At 29.2% G+C, this 23,215-nt stretch overlaps 1 protein-coding gene across 2 annotated transcripts in view; it reads left to right on the top strand.

Annotated features, from left to right (window-relative positions):
• LOC106677600 (death-associated protein kinase related) overlaps positions 1-23,215 on the top strand; it is a 259,438-nt gene that overhangs the window by 12,610 nt on the left and 223,613 nt on the right. The window contains exon 2 of one of the 2 annotated variants that reach the window (XM_067045960.1): positions 14,418-14,459. The exons of the other annotated variant lie outside the window; for it this stretch is intronic. Coding sequence (XP_066902061.1) covers positions 14,418-14,459 — 42 coding nt within the window. The remainder of the gene's footprint in view (positions 1-14,417; positions 14,460-23,215) is intronic. 2 annotated transcript variants of the gene reach the window in all.

Raw genomic sequence — 23,215 nt, 5'->3', positions numbered from 1 at the left:
ATATATAAAAGAGTGTTCAGTGTTTTGTTTCAAGTGTTGTCTATAAATAATTAAGATCAACAAAATAATGTTTGGTTTGCTTGTATTTATATGTACAATATTTGTTTTGTTCGTTTTTTGAATATGGTCAATTTGAATATGGACAAGAGCTTATAAGTTATTGTCGTAAAAAGCTCATTTTGGTCTCAAATTTCGTTGAATTTAAAAATTAACATGACAAACTATGCTGTAAGTTGCACAGGTTTGGAATTATCTCGTAACAATTTAAAAAGGTCTATAGATTTCTCTTAGAATGCGAAATATTGTTCTAGTTTCTACAAAAGCAAACTTTCTCTTATAAAACCATTTTTTCATTTATTAATTTTTTAATAGTAATCACAATTTGAAAAACCAGATTCAAAATTTGTGTTTATTGTTGAAATTGATAATTACCAAATTTTTTCTGTTATAATACTACCATACATATTTCATGGAATAATTAATACATTTTATTTTAGTAATTTTTATATATACCGTTAATGTTGTGGAATTTATTTTTTTATTTATTTTTTTCATTTTATATAATATATATTAGAGTAATATTTAATAAGTTTTATCAGAAGTATAGTACTTCCTAGTAGTGGATCTGATCAGTGTCCAACTCGCTCTGATGGTTGTAATAAGTTGTATTGCACAAGAGGCGTGCTACTAACTTTCTCTTCTAATTTACTCGCTTAATTAATACGTAATTATATAGTAATACACGGAACATAGTCTACTAGACCCTATATCCTCGTATGTCCAACTGTCATTTTATAATTGATATTCATAATTATTACTTTTCAGGCATAATTGTTGGTAATTTAGTAGAGTTAAAAATTAGGTCATTACCTATTTAAAAAAATAAATAAATATTGTTTTAGTCCTATCAAAGGACATTTAGGTTACTTCTTGGGATTTAAGAGGCCCTTAACCTCTTGAGCACCCTTACAGAGGTTTATTTTTAGTATATCCTTTCAAGAAGCGCCACTAAAGGACCATCCTTTGGTTTGGATAGTGTACTCTTTTTTTTTTTTTATTAGAGTAGATCTCTGGTTTTTTTGAAGAGGTTTTACAATAGTCTGTGTTTAATTATATTCTTTAAATAATTACCATAAATTATTTTCGACTACTTGGAAGTTATTAGATTGTACTATAAACGAAAAATTATTGAAAGATTTATGGACGTAGAAGTATGAAAATTATAAAAAAACTATTATCCTTCCTACTGTTCTTTATGTATGCGAGACGTGGCCTCTTACTCTAAAGGAAGAACAGCGCCTTAAGGTTTTCAAAAATAAAGTATTTCGTAAGATATTCGGACCGAAAAAGGATAACGAAAGAATTAGAAGGCTATACAACACTGTTTTAAGGGAACTACACCTGGTAAATATAATTCAAGTTATAGCATTGCGGCATATAAGATGGGCGTGTAAGGTTGTAGGGCTAAGTAACGAGCGGATCCCTAAAATATTAATAAACACTAAACCGAGGGGTAGACTGAAACGTAGACGGGAGGGTTGCGTTAAAACAGATTTAATAGCATTGGCTTAGAGGGGGCATCACTGGAAGGATGTATGTAGGGAGCAATTGGTGTTATCGGCATCGAAACATCTTTAGACCTTTATTATTATTATTTTATTTATAATCTTTGATACTTTCTTGAGACTGGCTAATGTTGTTTAAATAAATAATTTATTTTTTAACGCCTTAGGAATAATTTAATTTTATAAATAGCCTGCATGAAGTCGAGTTTTTAAATCATTTAGTTCAAAAATTGGTAAGATAAATTATTAGTAATATTGTTATGTATTTTGAATTGTTGAGGATCATACATGTAATAAAAGCTGTTTTGTGGTAGATTGTCCCTGAGAATGGCCGGATTGGCCGAAACGTCGGACTTGTAAAGAAAATTAAATGTGTTGAGACTAAAATAGATTATTAATTTAAACATTATTACTATTAAAAACAACTTGATAGAGAAAATCTTATGTTTTGAAATTAATCGAATGATTTTAATTTTTCAAAACGCAACATCAATTATTATGACTTTTGTTGGAAAATTCCTCATATTGATATTTATATGATACTAGTAAACAATTATGATTAGGATCTATTTCCCGGTGATCTACGTTTAAATAATGTAGCCGTTTCCCTAACCGCCTCCATTTCGGGTCCCAAGGGAATGGACTTGAACCAATTTCCTTCTCTAATGAGGTACACGAAAGGTCTTGTGTAGGAGGATCCGATGACTCCCAGGTTAGGTAACTTATTTCAAAGGAAGTCGTCCATTTTGTTTCGCCTATTGTTTACAATGTTTACGTTTGATTAAAATTTATGAATTAATATAATTCTTAATATTATAGCATATATAACATTATTAGCATTGTTTTATTCGTGAATGTAAATTCCTATATTGAAAATGCTTGTTCTAAAAACTATTAGAAATCACCGACCTCTATGCCTACATCTGAGGATAAGTGGGTGTTTTTTTATGCTTGAAAAGAGCTGTAAAATAAGCTATGAAGCCATTTTGGAATCGTAAAAATCATGGGTTTGGGCTTCCAGGGGAGTGAGAATTCGAGCTTGTGGGGAGTTCGTGATTCGTGATCTTTATCGTCGTCGTGTTGGCAACTTGGCCGAAAATATCTTGGGTTATAAACGTATATATAATATTTTAGAAACTCCTCTGTTACCATACTTACATATAATGTACTCTAATACATGTCAATATAATTCATATTATATTGTCATAATATACTTTCGCTAAAGTATATTTTGAATTTTACGCGATTATTCTTATCCAACTAATTGCGTAGTATCTATAGCTTTATAACACTTGTAATGGCTTACTTGTGATATTATCATTTTTTCATATATTAGAATTATATATCATATCATTCATCTTTATTATCGTATATATTATTTTAGAGAATTATTTATTTTATGCCAATTTATCGTTTATTCGGGGGGTGCTGTCGAAATATAACACAAATAAGTTGAAATAACATATTTAATCGTGCCAACGTTTCGGACAGAATTTCTAGCCTTCGTGAGTTTTTCGGAGAGAATTTCCTCCTTCCCTATTCTTTTCTTAATTTTCCTTACCCACGTTATCTGCTATGTTCACCATATATTATCATCGTTATGTTTTCTATTTTTTTTCTATTCTTTTGTCTAACTTAACTTTATCTAATATTATACTTACATATTTCATTAGTTATCTTCTTCTACATATTTCTTTCTCTCAGTTTTATTATTCTTTCCATAACTTTAATTTTTAAAGTAAATTATTAATAAACTAAAATATTGATATTACTTTGTAATTATATAACTTAAAATTTTTATTTTATTTCCGTTATTATGTTATTTTAATACATACATTTTATTTTCCACTTCTTTCATCACTTTAATTTCATTCTGTACAATTATTTACATTATGTCATTCTGTTTATATTTTTTTTATTCATTGGTTGTTATCTTGTTCTTTGTTCTTAGCCCTAATGAAAGCTAGAAATTCTGGCCAAAACGTTGGCACGAATAAATAATTTATTTCAACTTATTTGTGTTATATTTTGACCGCACCCCCCAACCATCTCCTCTTATAATTCATCCACGGTCAACAATCTGTCATCATAAGTGAAATTTAATTTTATGTTGATAAATTGTGTGTATTTTTTGCTTTCACTTACTTATACATGGAATATATATTAAGGGGGAGTGTTGTGATCGTGCAAAATTTCGAATTCGAAGTCTGACTTGGCCTATTTTAAATTTTAGTAATCACCTCAGTAAAGGTTTCCCTAGAATTTAAAAAAATGAACAAAAAAAAATGATAATAATAAAAAATTATTTAGCTTTATAATGATTTTAATTTAATTTCTTCTGTAAACAATAAAAAAAACTGTATATTATGAAGTTGATTTTTCTCAAATATATCATTATTTTTAGTTTTCAACTTTATTCCGGAGATGCAATAGTGTTTAAACTATCCGGAATTTTCTATAATAATTATATAAACAAATAAATTATTTCTCGCTTGTTAATTTAGTTCAAATATTAATTATCTCAACGTGGATGACTGATGATGATATGTAATTCATGGAGAAATTAAATTTTAATCAATTATATCTGTTAAAATTTCTTTTACTTTCTAAAGGATTTTTCGATAGTGTATCGACTTATACTTGGCAAAAAAATAGAACTTTTTTTTTATGTTTCTCGAAATTGATAGCTTATCTAGTTATTATGGTCATTAAATGTTTTGCAGAGGTACAAGTTTGATGTCGTTAACATTAGCGTACTTTCTGAAGTCCATCAAAACTTAAATTTTCAAGATCGAACCTGATAGAATTTTTAAACTCTACTTCTAGAATATCGTACCCGTCGGTTTAGCGCTGACAACAATTTTATCGATTCGATGGTTGTGCAACTGATTATTAAATAGTATTAAAACATTTAATTTGGTTATAATTGAAATAATGAATAATTAAAATTTCATAGTATAGGTTAATTTACAAATACTGTAGTCTTATTAGTGATAACAATGTTATTGAACTTAGGCCCATAATTAATTCGTTAATAAATGAGCAAATAAATATTTGTATGTATTCATGTACCTGATTATAATTTTCGGTTTTTATGTAATAATTGAAAATTACTTTAATTACTTGTAGATGTAATAAAGGGAAAGGAATTAGTTGATTTTTTTTCTATAATATTTAGTTGAAATTAAAATTTAATGTGAATTTACTTTTTAGTTATTATAAATTCAACTTTATTATATGTTGAATAATTTTTGTATCCATGGTTTATCAAAATTTGTTTCGTTTTTTATTTTGTGTTCTTTCGGTCCATTATTCCAAACGTGTTAAATCTTATGCGCATGTTCAATCTTGATGATGTCAAACTGCATCATAGTATCTCCAGGTCTTCATCCGAAGTGACGTGGATTAATGACCTCGCCCACGAACTACCATTTTTTTCACTGCACCAAATCCTATTAGCCGGAAAATAGAAGAAAAAAATCAACCTTTTATCGGATGAGGGTGGATTTAGGCGTTGAAATCTAATTTACATCACGTGACGACATGGTGCGACATCCTCGAGTGGGACGAGGCCGACAAAAAATAATATGTCATAAGTACTAGTTCCCTAACCGATTAGGCGTGTTATTATAGTCTACTGGGGATGTCCCAAAAAGAAAACTAAGGGCTGAAGGGATCTATCTTCGATCTCTCTTTTCGGGTATGGTACTTAAACAATAGTGTAAGTGTCTATTACAACAGGATACTTTGGTCTAGCAAACTTTATACTGTTAGTAATTTAATGTTTGTACATGTCCATGAAGGTATTATATATCGTATTAAAGGTAAAAATCAGATAGTCTTAGTACAAGAGCCCGGTGGAAACAATGTCAGTTATCAGTTCACCCCTATTTTGTTTTAATTTATTGAGAACTATTTATAGTTACGTGTCAAAATTGATGAGTCTGCTAAGTATAGTTTGGGTGAATACAAAATAAAGGCTGTTTCAAAAGGTTAAAAAAAAATGATGTCTTTCGGAACTCGATATCATTAAAACTACTTTTGAAAATAGAGAACCTTACAGAATATCTTTTAAAGTAGAGTAAATTTGCCAAATTATGAACCCTAATAGAGCTGTTCAATAAATAGTTCTCGAGATACAATTTTTTAAAAAATAACGCAAAATCAGTATTTAGTGAACTTATTATAGGAACAATATATCTTAGTTATGTAAATATATATTAGTATTATGGACAACTGTACAAAGAAAAAATTAGGTAGAGCGTTAGGTGGAAAATATTAGGACCCATATTGTTTTTTTAATTAATAAGTAGTGAATATGAATTTACAACTAATCCTAATTACAACCAATCGTCTGGGAAGGAATGCGATGTGGTCATTGTCTCGCTACAGATGACAGGTGTAAATCCAAAGCAAAGGTCTTCAATAATATGATTTTTAAAATAATACTTTTTATAAAAATAATGTATATACATAATTTTTTTTTTTTTGTGATTTGTTTCAAAACTTATTTCAATAGAAAATTGAGTAATTTTTTAAAAAAATTTAATGGACCCTCGTCCCTATGTGCTCAGCTATCAAGTCTTCTGGTTTGAATCTCCTGTTAGAAGCCTAAGAGGATGGTGTAAATCTGTTTCTAATGTCCGAGTTTTTCTACAACCAGACACTAGTATTTATTATACTTTTGTTTTATTTATTTGTTTTTTTGGTCTGAATAGTTTTTCATAAATACGTTTATAGTAAATTTATTAGTATTTGAAATTTATAGAGTAGTTCTTAAAGTTTTCTAAACGATGTACAATGGCTTGATATGAATCTGCCTAACGATTCCATAAGATTGTAATACATATATCCAAAGTGATTTAAGTTAGTACTAGTATGTGCTTAATATCAATCATCATCATCATATCAATCAATCTCATTGAAGAATAATCTAAACCAGTTCGAACAAAGAAAAATATTTTTGAAAATATGGAAAATCATGTAGTAGGTATTAGGTAGTACAATCTTGAGCTTGAACAAAAGCTTCTCTAAGTGGTTTAACCTTTTCGAATGCCGAAATCCAAAACGACTCGCTTAAAAATATCTTTCGCTTTACTTCTGCCGATGTATGTAATTACTGAGTTGTTGGTGGTAATTTATAAAGTTATGGTCAGGTATTATTTGTTAATAAGTTTAGTAACCGGAGATGAATTAATTTTTAAAACAATTTGGTCATACAAGACTGAAAAGACAGGAAACTGCTCGTCAATTCTGACTATTACAACATTTGCTAGACTAACGGTCCAAACTTCCAATGCATTACAAAAGACTGATCTACATGACTATTATAAGGCCTATCTGGACATATGGAATTCAGCTATGGGACTCCACTAAACCATCTAATTCCTCTCGAATCTAATCCTTACAGTCCAAAATCCTTCATAAAATCCTTAATGCTCCTTACTTTGTCACAAATCAAATCATCCATCAGGACATCAATGTCCCCTATGTTGCCGATTTGGCCAGAACCAGATACCAATCCTTCCATAATAAACTTCTCAACCACCCAAACCAACTCGTTTCTAACCTGGCTTCTCCTTCACTACCTAATAATCCTCCTAGGCGTCTGAAAAGAAGATGCCCTCGAGATCTCCTTTAGAAATGTTTTTTGAAGTTCTATCAATGAGTAGATTCTCCACATGTTTGTTTCATGTCATAATATCACTTACAGCTATTTTACTTGATGTGTATATATGTATACAGTTGTAAATAACAATAAATAAATTATAAAAAAAAAAACAATTTGGAAGTCAACTAATTGGGCTGTGCGAGGAAGGATAACTTTTCTCTTGTTCTTTGTTCATGGCTATATAAGAATATCTTCTCTGTATTGGGAATTTAGTTTTAATTATTTTAATATTGATCAGTTCCGCAAATGAGGACTTAAGAATTTTAAAGATATATAAACAGATGAAATAACTGCTTCTTGACTAAAGTAAAAATCAGTTTAATAAATGAATTATTTCTACTGCCTTAATCGTTAGGTTATTGACACCCCTAGTGCTTAGTCATGGTCTTAATTCGGTAGTCATTAAGTAGAGCGGTTGTCCCTCTTGTTTCTTCTGGGTGGCAATGAACTTAAATTGTTGTTGGAAGATGGTCTGGGTGGCCGTAAAGTAAGTTACAAAATAGTAGGCAAACTATTTATTAGCACCAACTGTGAAATTTTGTCAGGTCTTGGTTACTAATAAATATTTTATACCTTTATTGGCCGTCACCCGGTTTACCTGAATTTGTATTTAAAATAAACAAAAAACAATGGGACAGCAAATTTATGAAGAACAATGCTTGAAGAATTAGAGGTTGGGTTTGCATTTTGATATTAAAAAAATATACATTCTTTTGATTTCAGATGTGATATATCCCTTTATATTTATTGATTAGGTATTTTTTTCTATCAATTATAATGAAAATATTCATTTAGTCTCAGCATGTTTATTTTCTTATTATTCCACACCATAATTTAGAATAATCTAATTTTCTTGGAATGCACCAATGAATGATAATAAAATAAAAACAGTGTAAAGCAATTTTTTTCAGCTCTGTAAATAATGACGTAATTTCCTCAGTAAAATAAAAAGTTTGACTAATTATGAGGTAAATATAATTTACGAATTATAAATACACATGGATGAGGATTGTGTTATAGTGAATTATTGTTATTTGTAGGTTTATTAAAGTACATGAATAGTCCCGAAACGTTGTGCAACATTATGATAATTTAGAATAAAATATATTCAAATTGTTTTGTTTTGTTTCAAATTATTAACCTCAAAAAATTTATTATAATTGACTTAGCAGACTTCCTAAAAAGAAAATCCTTATTATTCCAATCCTACGTTTTAGCCGTTCCGGCTATTCTCAAGAATTACAATTACACTCTGAACATTAAAAATTACTTCCAAAAACATTCTGTATTATAAATTATCCTACGTTATTTTAAATATCACAGATACAATGTTAAAGGTTATTCTGCCTTTGTCAAATTATATTTTAGCTAACCTATCAACCATTATTAAATTAGGAAAAACATTATGCACTATGAATTAACTTTTATCGTATTGTGTTAAATATTTGTTATTCAACTAAATTACTTTTCCTAATATTATTCAATTTACAATTTCTATTATTACCTTATTACTTACTGGATCGTTTAAACTTACCTCGTGACATATCCTATTTTATTATAGTTTACTTGTTTATTAATTTTAGTGTTAAAAAATCCATCAAATTTAACTACATATTATTTATCTTATATATAATCATAAATTAATTCTGCTTAAAATTTTAGCATAACGCTGATATATTTTATGTATGATTTATATATAAATATTTTGTATCTTATTTTAAATTAACCGTATAATTAATATTGTCTGATATATAAATAGCTTCTTGAATTTTTCTTTTGAAAGTATGATTTTCTCTATTGTATTTTTAAAATCAATTATAATAATAAAATTTATTATTAAGGTATAATTTTTTTTTCTTTATTGGGGTTTGATATTTCGATAATGGTTGGATACGTCCTTATCTTAATGTGCCTACTATATGTGTTCAAAGATACGGCTTTACTCCCTGATAAACGTTTTAAGAGCCTTTGAGTCTATTTTTATGAATCCTTGAGTAGTCTCGTTCATAATAGCTTTATAATGCTCTTGTACTTTCTAGAACTGATAGCTGTCGATCCTCATTTCGGAGGTGGACAGATGACCCTGTGGTTCAAATATATAACTTATACACCACACCTCACAGTATCTATTATCGATGACTACTATAGGAGTATTCATGATCTTTAGGTTAGCATGTTAAACCGTGTTAAATGGAAAAACTCATGTTGAATGGAGAAATATTTCCTTCTCTTACCATGTTAAAACGATATAACATATAACATGGTTGAGAGTCTGTTACTTGGTCTGTTAAATGGAGAATGACGTCACGCAACATACCAGCTGAGCTCCACGCCATTTTGTTTGTTGCCCTGTTAGGTTGCTTGCTCGTAGTTTGTATTTTGATCGTGATAAATAGTAATGTTTTGGATGTTTTTATAACTAATAAAGTAAAGGATAACAATAATAATAATGTAATGACAGTTGCCAATTAGCTCATCCTGATTCTCTTCCTCACAAGTCAGAAAATCAACAAGACACTCAGTAGCCAAACTTTCTCACAACTTCCACTTTTCAGTCAATGTAGGCATGTTGTAATAACTCAACTTAATCAAAGCTTAGAAGTTAACAATAACATGAAGCTTAGGAAGGAATGGTTATAAAATAAGTTACTCAGAAAATCCGCTAGGACCTCTCATGCATTTAACATTTAACCTGACTTAAATAGGGGTATCCCTAGTATGACATTTAATAATTAGCAAAACATGATGAATACCACATATATACACATTTGGTCAACTTATTGCGTCAATGTTTTCTTAGTGACGTTTTTGGAATTTATGTTTTCCTGTGATTTTTCCGGTTTAATAAAATCCTTTTTTCCTACTTTTAATGACTACATCATAGATTTAGTATTTTCAGAAATGTTTTTCTGTTCTGATAATTTTTATCATTTGATTTGCATTTTGGTTGATATTTTATTTACTAGGTCAAATCCCCGCTTTATAAAATTACTTTTTTCTTAAACGGCTTTAGTTTGCCAGTAGGCTGATTTCATCTGGGTGCTTATCTTAATATTCTCTCCATAATAATTTCATTTTCTAGATAGTTCAGGTCTGCTGTCAGGGTGAGCATAGGGCAACTAACATCTCGTTCGGTTCGAGTGTATTGCTATTCCAGTCTTACCATAAAAATTATTTCTTTATTCTCTACGCTGGAGGTGTGGTACAAGAGTAGTTCTTATTATGTTTTGTTCCTTTTAAGGTCCTGGGAGTGGGCCGCGGGAGTGTCCCTCAGTACTCGATTTGTAGAATCGCATTATTATTAACATTTTCTGAGTTTTGAGGGTTAATTGAGAGGTTTTAATTGATAAGTGTCTCTATTTCACTTCGATGTCCTAATATTGAAACATTTTCCGACGGCATTACTTTTGCTCCGTCAGGGATGGATGTGTTCCGCACATGGTTTGTGGCTTAGTTCTTCCTTACGACGTCTATTGGTTGGTAACTACTTTTTTGGCAATACAGTAATTACTGCAACTAATTGTTACTTTTGTGGTGCGAGGTAGCTGATTATGTGATAAGTTACTGTGTTAGGTATTTATTTATCAACCCTGGGTGCTGCGTTCTGGAGTTCTTGGGCACACTGAATCTTTATTAGAGCGTGGTTTTGAACTAAGCTTTTCTTGCACAACGGATATTCAAAAATCAGTACTTCCTTACTAAGTACTTATGGTCAAAGGTTGTAGTTTTTTTTTCTTTTTAATGATTAGTTTCTTATACATCTATCGATCATTTTATTAGTCAGATCTTTTTTCCCAATATCCCAGTTAACACTCAACCAAAAATATAATCTATACTATTAATGCGGCACTTTGATGGAATACATCCGTATACTTGAAGATGTGTCATGAGAGAAATAGATAATCTTACTTCCTTTTGTTTAAAGTTGCAGTTGTGATTGCTTCTTTAGAATCAATAACCTATCTCTACCTGAATTGATTCACTCTTAATGATTTTTTTATTCAAATTATTCTTTATAGTTGTTTCATGGGGGTTCATTGTTCCTATGTTTTTTCTTAAGCCATTAAAATATTCAGTATTTAATATCGGAGTTTAGGCTTGTAGGCTTGTTATAAAACAGTTTCTTCACCCCATTCCAATGCATAGAAACCACTACTTCACAATCTCTTAAGTTCCTATATCCCCGTTCATATTTTTTTTTACTGATAACAATAGTCGGGTTTACGGTTTTCAAGTTTCGGCGCATCAGCATGAAGTGCAACCATCTCCGGTGCATTCCGTTCCAGGACAATCCCTCCCAAGTCGGTTTTTTTTCCTAGCGATTTTCCTCGGTCTGGACCGGTGCGGCGGACGGGCGTTTTCACGGTGTCCGCTGTTTGTGTAACGACCTTGCCTCCGGGGAAAATCTGCGGTAACAGTTGGCAGCCATGGAATAACATCGCCCAAGGACCTCGATGGTCGCTTATCTAATTCTGAAAATGGTCGCCGGCCGGCTGGCCTATTTGGGAAATACACATATGAAGGAGAAATAGGAAAATGGAACACTAGAGTTTTTATTTTTCCCAAGGTCTCGTAATTTAGAAAATTGCCTGCGGTAGCTTTCCTTTAGGTTCGTCACGGTTAATTGCTTCCTAAGATCCTTTCCTTGATTCGATAATTCCGCTCCGTCGCATTCTTGTGCAATTGTCGACTACTTAGGAGATTAGTATTTTAAAAAAATAAAAATAAAATTAGGCGATTTATTATTGAACAATTCCTACAGCTTGCGTGCTCTATTTAAATAAGCTTATGTTTAAATTGTTTAAGTTATATTTATGCCAAGGTGGTTCTAACGACATAAGAGATCGTCCAAAATAGAACCTTCAATATTTGGGAGAATCGTTTGCAAAATATCTATTTAACAAATAAATCCTGTAATTTGAATGAACCTGCCAATTTTGTTGATAGCATTTTAATTTGTTTAGCTTTTACTTTACTGATAGATAAATGTTTATACAAACATATATCATCATTCGACGGCGTGAGGCTATTTTTCGAAGCTAGACCATCAAAATAAAGTAAATGATGTTTTCATATTTTTTATAAATCTCCTTAAAGAAAGGAAACTATTCAACTATAGTCTCGTTGACTCAATTTTATATTTATTTCAAAGTTTGTATTTTAAATTTTGATTTATTTGTAATTAAACATTAATTCAATTACTCAATAATTTTTAATAAGTTTCAATTTATAAAATATTTTAATTAATAGTAATTTATTGACATTTAATTTTTTTTTTTAGAAAAAGAAGTTTATAGATTGTATTTTTAATTAGTTATATTTTAAATAGTATTATTTTATTACCTTTGTGTAATTATCGTTTTTTCTAGTATTTATATTTTAGCGGGTGTCTTGTTTTCTTTTTTCTGTACACTAAGATTTTTTATTTTCCCTTTAATTTTTTTTTTATCTTGTTCTTATATTTTTATATTCTTGTCATGTACATATATATTTTTTTGTTAGTTTATTTACTAGGCCAACTCCTATTGTATATCTTTAGACTAAAACAAGTGTAAATAAATTAATAAAAATTAAAAAATTAAAGATCTGCTGGTGGTGACGTAAATATATTTTTTCTTCATATTTAATCTTGTTACATAGTTTTTCGCAGAGGTCCAGTTTACCAGTAACCTATAAGAAGAGAATAATTTGTTGAATTACTTAAAACAAACAATATTTTAATTATTATTCATTTTTTTTTAAACCAGAAGTTACAATACATGAATGATTTTTTATGTCCTCAAATTATTTAAGAGTGATTTTTTTACTAATCCTGAATACACTAATTTTTTTCATAATTTAAGGTGATGAAAATATAAAGAAATACCACTCTTAATGTTTGATTAATTTTTAAATTTTGAATAGTGTTCTTAGGTTTACAATTCGCTGATTGTCAGGTTCTCTATTACAAGTTATTTTTTTTTTTCATCATATCAAAATATGTTGAAAATGAAACCTGCATTTCGTTGCTTGATTTTAAGTTATGTTTTGCAAATTGTAAGTAGGCACAACTTAATTATACGTAGAGTAAGAGTGATAACACAAATTCTTCATTGAAGATGTCTCTCTCTCATGTTTTTTTTTTCATGTTAAATATTTTCGGAGTTATGAATTTCTCCGTTATAGCGGCTTTATATTATCAACGAATGTAAAATGTAAAACACTTTTACACAATGTACGAATGTAAAGCACCTTCACAATGTATCTATAGTTTCATCCACTTCTTCGTGGCATCAGAAGGCATGGAAGACTTCATAGCAGATGCTGTAAGGAGTACGACAGTCCTTGGCTGGAAGTGACAAGAATGGCTTGAAGATACCGTGACAAATTCCTCTCACTGTTTACAAAACACATTCTTCTTGGCTCTCTTATTGTTTCTGTCTTCCCTTTCTTCCAGTTTGCTTTCTTTTACCCCACTCTTCTCCTTTTTTTAATCTCGGTTCGTATGCATTTTATTGTTTGAATATTGTCTTTTGGTTCCTCTGATGAGTTGTAATCACTTCCTTAATTGTATTTTACGAGTCGTGTTACATTATCATAAATGCTCGTAAATGCTTTATTTAAATGTATACCCACTCATTAGCAACTTCATTACTAAAGTTCATAAACTTCGATAACAGCCGTGACTCTGCCACGCTAATCATTCGGTTGTTTCGCAATTGCAACTCTTTTATAAATAGAACACATAAATTCCCTGTTATTGTCTGTTGTATGTTGCCGATAATTGTGATTTAGCTCTAGTTGTATATCTCTTTCAAGTCATTACAATTTTACATGAAAATTATGAAAATCAGTTGGAACTTATTGCATGAATGCAAGTTGTGTTACTTTATATCTCACCTATTGGCAGTACTTTATGGACTAATAAATATTAACACCTGTTGTAACTTAATTATACATGTAAACTAGATGTGTGTCAAAGCATACTTAATATCTGCACCTCAGCATTCACAAGCTCATTTATTATATTACATAAAGTATGATTTTTTCTTTTACGATTCAGGACATAAGTATATATTTCTTCAAAATAATAACTTACGAAAAAATTAAAAAACCCTTTAGAAAGAAAATTTCTAATATTATAAGTTTACACATTTTTATTTATTAAATTGAAGTATCTAATTTTTTTTTCTTTTTTTCAGGTACGTGGCCTTGTGCATTAATCTTCCCTACTGCTTTCTTAGGTAACTTTTTCTGTTAATGAGATTTTCATTTAAACTTGATTAATAATCACAATTCCAAAGTGGCTTATATGAAAATTATTGCTAACCTTTTTTTTGTGCAATATGGTTGCAGATATGAGTTAGTTGCTGATTTATAAAGTTAATATATTCAATTTATACTAAACTTAGCAGGTACGCCACAATATTCTCGTTTTATATATAATATATATTATTTTCTTCGTTGTTTATTTATTGAATAATAATAATTATAAAAGCTGCCATAATCAAGTGTAATGAGTATTAGAGCTCTAAGTGTTCATTCATATTATATAGATGAGGAAGTAATGAAATAAATATAAACAATAAATAAAATACAATAATTGTAATATTAATAAAGAAATATTCCAGCTGTTAAAAAAAAAAAGAAGAGAAGAAACGATATAACAAAAATACTAAATAAAAATAATGCGAATATGTTGTAGTAATTTGAAAGATGCCTATACTTCGTCGGATTTAAGGAAAAATTGAAAAATTAGCTTTAGCTTTTTAGACTTAAATAAGTCAAATTAGAAGCTTTTTTAAAACTAAAATAATTAATTGTTAAATTTTTAATTTACTACTGCCTTGAAATCGATGGTCAGTAAAACCATTTACTTCAATTTAGCTTATCAGAAATTTAATTTAAACACTTAAGCTGGCAGTTTCGGCTAATTCAACTGTACCGAAAATAAATAACATGAAATCATCATTGGGGTCAATTTTTACATAAAAAATGTGTAATGTTCTTTTTTGTTTGACGTCATACAGGAACGGTTCCAAAAATTTTTTCTCTGTCTTTTTTTGGGGTTGTAAAACTCCGTCATATAGTAATGTGTTTATGATATAATTAAAGTGTTAATTACTTAATTATTACCAGCAAGGAAATTTTTTTATATATATATATTTTTTTAGTTTCAGTATGTTTATAGCTGTTTCATATAAGTTCTAATATATATTACAAATCATTTCTTTATCATAGCGTTTCTGCTAACTATTATCGTTATAAAAATTTATTTTTGAAATTAAAAAAAAAAAAGATTTAAATTTGTATGAACCTAATCTTTATTATTTCCATATCCTTTGCCTGCTTTTAAAAGTTTTAAAAATGTATTAACTTTTTCAACTTTTAATTCTTCACTAAATTGATGTATCTAGTGGATAAATTACTTTTTTAATTTACCAAAATTATTTGGTACCTTATGAAGTATGTATTGAAGTACCACATTACACATTTATTTAAGTATGGTGGGTTTTGACTTGAGAACTGATTGTTCATGCAAATGAGAAGTGAATATCGTGGAACCATAAAGAATGACTAACGATACAAAAAATACAATTATTAATAAGAAAGGAGGTGGATCATAAATTATGTATTAAAAAGATAACTTTCATTGTTTTGATAAAACTTAATTGTGCATGAATATTCAACGCTCTGCATATTATTCATAAAGGCGAAAAAGTGATTATAAAAACATAAATTTGATTTTTACGATAAATAACTTTTTATGGTTGTTCACTTTTAAAAAAGGAATAATAAATGGGAATTTTAAATTGTTTATAACATTAATCAAATTGGATTAAGAATAAACATAGGACTGCATTTAATTCCACGTTTAATTTATCATTTAAAAATATTAACATTTTTATTCTACTATGATGCTATTATATTTATTTTTAACGTTTAATTTTAAACAATAGCCATTTATAGTTATCAACATGGTCATTAAAATGTTCTTTGCACAAAACTTAACATTAAATTTTTTTTTTTTTTTGTTGTATTACACTATCTGATCAAATATGATTTATTACATTTTTCTAAAATTAAAAAAATAAATAATTTGCGATCATCCAACTGGTCAATATTATGAAATTAAGTTTCGTTGAATAGCAATAAATTTGTTATTAAAATAAGATAAATTCATAGAACTATGATGATTTTTAATAATTTAACTACAATTAAATTTTGAACAAATATGAAATTTATGCAAGGAATCGAAACCTTTATAATGCAGTACATTCTCCTTTTCCATTAACCCCCCTCCCCCCATTGATTTTATTTATTGTTATATATTACAATCTGTCACTACAAATAATTGTGATAATATAGCACATTAATACGAAAATAATAAAATAAATAACAACTGTAATGTGGTAACATTTCGAAATTGTATTGATCTCTTAGTCATACGGTTAGTTTTGTACATAGCTAATAATTTTAATAACCACTTGAAGTACTCGCGCAAGGTTTGCAATTATATGAGTATAATTGTATAGATACATTAATGAACTTGTATTAGCACCTTATGACAGTTTCATTGCTTCATGAAATACTGACAATTTTTTCTTGACTGTTAATGATATATAGTGTTGAGGTATAATTGTAAACCTTGTGCGAACTAGTTCTTGTGCCACTCTCTCTCTTAGAATGTTTTATTGTTTTTTTTATTTTTCAAAACCTTTGACGGCCCATAGTTTAAACCAATGTTTTCCAAACATTTTTGTTTTACCGCCCCCTTCCCAGGAAAAATATTACTTAGCGCTTCCTGGAAATTTTTTTTTTAAATTCTAATAGCAATTAATAGGATATTTTCATAGAAATATTAATGTTTTTTCGTAAAAGATACGGTTCGCTAAGAAAGGTGTAAATTAGAAACATTGACCTTTGAAATTCTGAAACTATTTACCGACCTCAGAATAGAATGCAATACAAAAAAAGTTAAAACATTCGAAATCATCTTAATGCGAAGGATGAACCTGGTGTGCTGGTACCAATTTCGGAATCCTCGGCTATAGTTTCGTCAATAGTAATATTATTGACCGTGACAACTTGTAGTTATTCATCGCCCTCCCAAATGCATCTGTGGACATCACCGCCTCCTGAATCGGTGGCGCCCAATTTGGGAATCACTAGCTTAACTATATTCCCTAGATTTTTGTAAATTATCGATTTCGAAAATCATCGCGAGCCTGATGTCTATATTTTTTCTTTTATCAGAAACGGATTTAATATTTTGAAAGTGTTTTAAAAGTAGATAACGGCGATATATCTTAGGTTTCTAAATTTTATGATTATTTTCAGATTGTTTGCAATTTCTCTAGAGTAAAAGTACAGCTTATCAAGCGACGCTTGTAAATGAATTTTTTTTTCTATCGGTGTAAAAAAAAAACGGATTAGTAGATTTCAAATAGAAATTTGAATATTCTATCAGGAAATGTCGAATAGTTAAGCTTTAATTTACACTATTTTTTTTTGTTACTCCTACAGAATATCTTTTCGTATATGTTTCTTAATTATCCAATCAGCACTGAATTATATCTTGATTTATTTTCCGACCTTCCATTTTTTTTTTAATCCTTCCGAAGGGGCCAAATCATGGAAAGATGTATTAATAGCCGTGTTGTCCTGAAGAATTGATAGGTTGTCCTACAACAACAACGATTTACAAGTTATTGTGGGACTGACTCCTGTTGGTTATTTATTTGTTGTAGAGGTGAGGTCCTCAGTTGGCCTTAAGGTCCTTGGGCGTCCTACACGCTCGAGTTTATTTCTTTTTTAAACAGAATCCGATTATTAACAAGCTATTTTATCTCGTTTCCTTTAATTATCCGTGTAAATGTTTCCAAAATGATTTTTGTAATCGATCGCTTGTCGTGATCCATATTAGATTAGGTTTTTACTACCAGTTAATTATTTTTTTATTTTATGATGCCCTCTAAATTGTCAATATTTTCCATTCAAAACATGTTCATCCCGTGAATTTTAATTAAAATATAATTTTGTAAATTATTTTAATATATGATCAGGATCGTACACAAGGCTATTTAATACAGGGACAACGGTGGGAAACGCGGGCCCTTTGTTGAGTCAAGTGTGTCTTCCATTAATTTTTTTTCCTTGAAACTTTGGAGTGTGAATGTGCGGCATATTAGACGACCTTTGAAATAATACTGAAAAATCTGTTGGGATATTGGAGTTAATGATGTAAGAGTATGGAGAAACTAATGTGCTAAACTGCTTCTGGTTAAATTTTGGATACTTTTGCCAGAACTAAAATATCTAAAAGCTGTTTGTTATCTATTTTAATTGCTGTGATTATTTTTACTTCAATAAATTTCCTTCAAGTCCAAAAATTGCATATCATCAAATTCGGAAATTGTGCATTGTAATGACAAATTTTGTGAAATAAAATTAATTTTGATTAGGTAATTGTTATTCTTCGTTCGATAGAAAGAGTATCATTCATATCTATTCTCACATCATAAATTTAATTTACTATTTTATATTATTTAATCCCTGGCCACTAAAACCTAGTTTCTAACCTTTCATCCCCTTCCAGTCCTGACAATCCTCCGAGGCACCTGAAAAGAAGATGGCCACGAGACCTGCTAATATAAAATGTCATTAGAGTGCTAGCAATGAATAGTTTCTCTACACGCTTGTAGCACTCCATTTTAACTAAGATCAAATTTACTGAATGTATTATATAATATACAGTTGTAAATTTCCATACAGATATTAATATATATATTATTAGGGAGTGGTGTAGTTTAGTTGATGAGGTGTGTTTATTCCTAACTCTTGGCTCAAGGACCTAATATGGTTTTGGTAAAAATTTATTTCCTCTGTAATCTGGGTACCTGACCCTTTAATTGGTTGTGAAGGAGGTGAGGGTCTTGGCAGTTGAGCGCTAGTTATGATTGCATCATTTAATTTTACTGTAAGCAGAAAAAAAACCGTATTACAAGCCCGTATTTTCTTTTCACTAAGTTCTGCACCAAAGAATCTTAACAAAATATATGATGCATTTTTTAAATATTTCTACTCCTCCTGTATCTTTTCTTTATTTTTTGTCCTGTAAAAAAATGTACACCTTTACAACGTGTTTTATTCCCTTGAAATAAAATGTTCGAGAACGGGTGACGGGATCGAATTAATTTTCCACTTTAATGAATGAAGTAAATTCTCATTAATTTAGGTATTTTGACATTTCGACTTATTTATGGAAATCAGATTACCCAATTATGCCGGAAAACGTTTCCCAATGCCGTTTTCCTTGTTTTCACGAGATCTCATTTAGGCTATGGTCCTTGCTGCCATGTCTCCTCGCTTCCCACTCAATTGCTCTGGCGTTTATATAACTTTAGTTGAGAAGGTTACCCATCCCATCTAGAAGATCGCATAAAGGAGTCATTCATTCGATGGGTCCTTCCTGTTTGGAATAGTTCCGAGGTTATAGAAATTCATTTTTGGTGGGTGTATCTTTTCCAATCGCCGAGGTTGCTACTATAATAGTGAACTGACCTATGAATTGGGCTATCCACATTTTGAGTTGTTGATTCCAGTTAGTTATAGTTATTTACGATGTATTTTGTTTTAATATTTTTTCGGAAAATAAAATTTTGGACAATATCGAAGGACATCTGAAAGTAGTGGTGTTATATATCGCTGCTTTGCATGAATAGTAGTACATATGACAAAATAAAAAATATTTTATTATGTGTTTGACTTATTTATCGATTTTACCTTAGACATTGGTTGCTTTTTGACAAACCTAACAGCTTTGTGAGCTTTGACAAACAGTCTATAGAGTTATCATATTAGAGGAAGAAAATCCTATCTTTAAAATAATTTTAAAACTTTTTTTTTGACAGATGTGCGAAGCTGCGATACGTTTCATAACCTATACAACGTGGTTGTCTCTCTATATTCGATAATTACTTTTAGGAGATCTTCGTTCTTCTAACCAAGCCCTCACCCCAATTTTTCAAAATTGATTAAACATTATGGAGCGTTTGAAATATTTCATGTATTAAAAAAAAATGAAATTCGACCTCTTAGGGTCTTTTTTTTATTGTGTGGGCTAATCCAAATTAATTTTATTCTTTTTCAATTTAGCAGTAATTCATTCATAAATTAATATTGCAAATATATGGCATCTTGACCTTATACATACATTTGTTTATTTCTGTACAAGTGTGTAGAATAACACGTAGAAATATTTAATGTAAAAAATTTGAAAATGAGAATATTTAACTTAAGGAAGAAACAGAATATTATCATTTTTCACTTATTTTCCAAACAAACATTAAGGGAAAATAAAGGCTTTTATCTCTAGTGCTCATGCTTTTTAAGCATATTACAACAGCAGTGTACTCGGAATTATTCCTAAGAATATAAGAGATATTGTAGGTTTTCCATTCAAATAAAAATTTTCTATACTCTTTTTAAAAATTGTTGAATTAACTGACACGCCATAACACATAACAACGGCGGTATGATTTGCTGATGGTTGTCTTTATATTGCTCACCCCTGTTGGATATCTTTTATGGTATGATTATAATTTTTATGCTTTGTATGCTTAATTCTTATGATAAGAAATAAATGAGGAAACCGAGAATGGAACCTTAATGCTTTGTTATTAATGATAAAACACCATATTATTAAGGCAGACTAACATGAACATGCGACAAACTCATGATCCGACGCTTTTCTAATTAGAAATTCTAATTATATTCAAATTCTCTAGGTGTTTTAGTTTGTTTGTGGTTACGAAAAACGACACGGGCTCACTGATTGTGAGTGTAATTGGGTAGCTACTTCTTTTAAAAGAGATAGTGATCAATTTAAAAAAAAGCTTAAATTTTAAAATATTGCATATTTCATAATTGTCTATACTATGCACGTTATTATGCCTACTGCAGAGATGGCAACTGATTCGACATGCCCTATCAGTTTAATGAATTTATGTTATCGTAATGACTGAAAATTAATCTTTTTTTTTAAACAATCATTAGATTATCAATAAAATGTAAAATGCTTTTTTTTCTACTTTTCTATAATTAACAACTACTGAATAAATTTGAAACCTCTCTCAGCAACTTTTTTTATTTTATTATATTTTAAAATGATTATTATTATAAGATATTACTATACGTGTTTCAGTTATTCCTAGCCGAGATATGTCTGAAATGTTTCTTTTAAAAATTATATATATTTTTTCCTCTCTCCTCTAAGAAAGCTTATCTCAAATTGTTGTTTAGGATAAAAAAATGTTTTTATGTGCAAAGATATTATATAGATATAGTGGTATTATTTATTATTTTTATAACACAGTTATTTCAAAGCATTGCTTGAGAAAAAGCGATTTTAATTACTCTAATATAATTTGAAATTGAATTACGATTACAAATTATTTTCATTGATAATTATACTTAACTACTTAATGAATTACCGTAAATGTTATTGTGAACTGAATTTCTAGAGTTTAAATAAAGCTTTTTGGGGTTATGGTAAAGTAATTGTAATTACTAATTGCTGGCTTCTGCAATGATAATTACATTTTACATTGTTTCAAAGCCATAATATATATAGTTAAGGAATATTAAATTTTTAGTTAAAAATATGAAGAGAGAGAGACGAAAATGTGTTGATGTTTTGCTGGGCTCTGGGCTGTATGTATTGGTAGCCATTTTTTGATTGGTGATTTGAGTTGTGTCTTTGGTTGCCATTATTGTTGTTTTCTGTCCTAACGATGCTTGAATTTTGAATGAATGGGTTTTGAAATATTACCCGTTAAGTATTTTTTGCAGTTTTAAAGTCTGAATTCAGTTTAGAAAGAATATTAATTGTATTTATAAAGAGATAATTAAAGGAGTTAATTAATATGTGATTCATGTTCCACTGAAACCAACGTATTGTAAAGTAGTCCTGCAAATTCAGAGATAATGTGTTTTTGCAATGGTTTTTGCCAATTGTGATTTTTTAAATATATTTAAAATAGGTAAATATTTCTATTTATCTTTATCCTACTAGTTCTATTTTTTTTTATTGTTTTCAAAGATTTACTTATAGTTTATCTATTTATTTTGATTTTTGATTGACATGTAAATGTTTTATGGATGGTATTATTCCTAAATATGATTAAAAAATACACAAATTATGTTTATTTTGAAACCAATGATACATGTAACAAATTGATTCATTAATAAACTATTTACGTTTATAGATAATTGGCCTTAAATATTAACTAGTATATAATAAATACTACTGCTGCGGTATCTGTTTAATAATTTTCTATAAACATGGAAGGACATAAATATTTTCATTTGTTCATTATTTTATATTATTCCTTAAACAAAATTGTTGTTATTTTTCGTATTGCTTAATTTCATTATTGTCAGGACTTGTTAATATATTATTACATATAGCTTGTAGGTAGGTAACTAGGAACGTTGTCGAATCCCAAGCTTCATGGTCCGCTAGCTTTGCCAAGTATTCGGTTTCAGGCCCACACACCGTTACTAATATCCTACATTGTTTTTATTTAAAATACATTACCTTCAAATAATAGTAGCCATTAGTACAGTCGACTATAATTATTAATTATAACTATATTTCTTTTGTATTGAGTTGTAATTAAAAAATTTTGTCAATGGAGAGGTCTGCTGCTATAAGAAGGTATTTTAAGTTTTGGTCGTTTTTTACATTTGCCAACATTTGAGAAATTGTTTTTCTAAGTCTATTGGGTCTACCAAGACAAGTTTGGTCTCAGATTATAGGAAATGTAATCAAGTTTAGTAATATATATGATAATATTTTCGAAAATAAACTCATTTATGGTCAAAACGGGCAAAAACTGAAGAAAAAAAAACGCGAAGTATACTCGATTTTCAGATGTTTTAAATTCTATTATATTTATATCATATTGTATTATTATTACTATTATACTTATATTAT

The sequence above is a fragment of the Halyomorpha halys genome, unplaced genomic scaffold (assembly GCF_000696795.3).
Source record: "Halyomorpha halys isolate HHAL.00 unplaced genomic scaffold, Hhal_1.1 Scaffold104.1, whole genome shotgun sequence".
Taxonomy (NCBI): Eukaryota; Metazoa; Arthropoda; class Insecta; order Hemiptera; family Pentatomidae; genus Halyomorpha; species Halyomorpha halys.
Note: the sequence above shows the minus strand (reverse complement) of the source record. Positions and strands in the feature narration are given on the sequence as shown.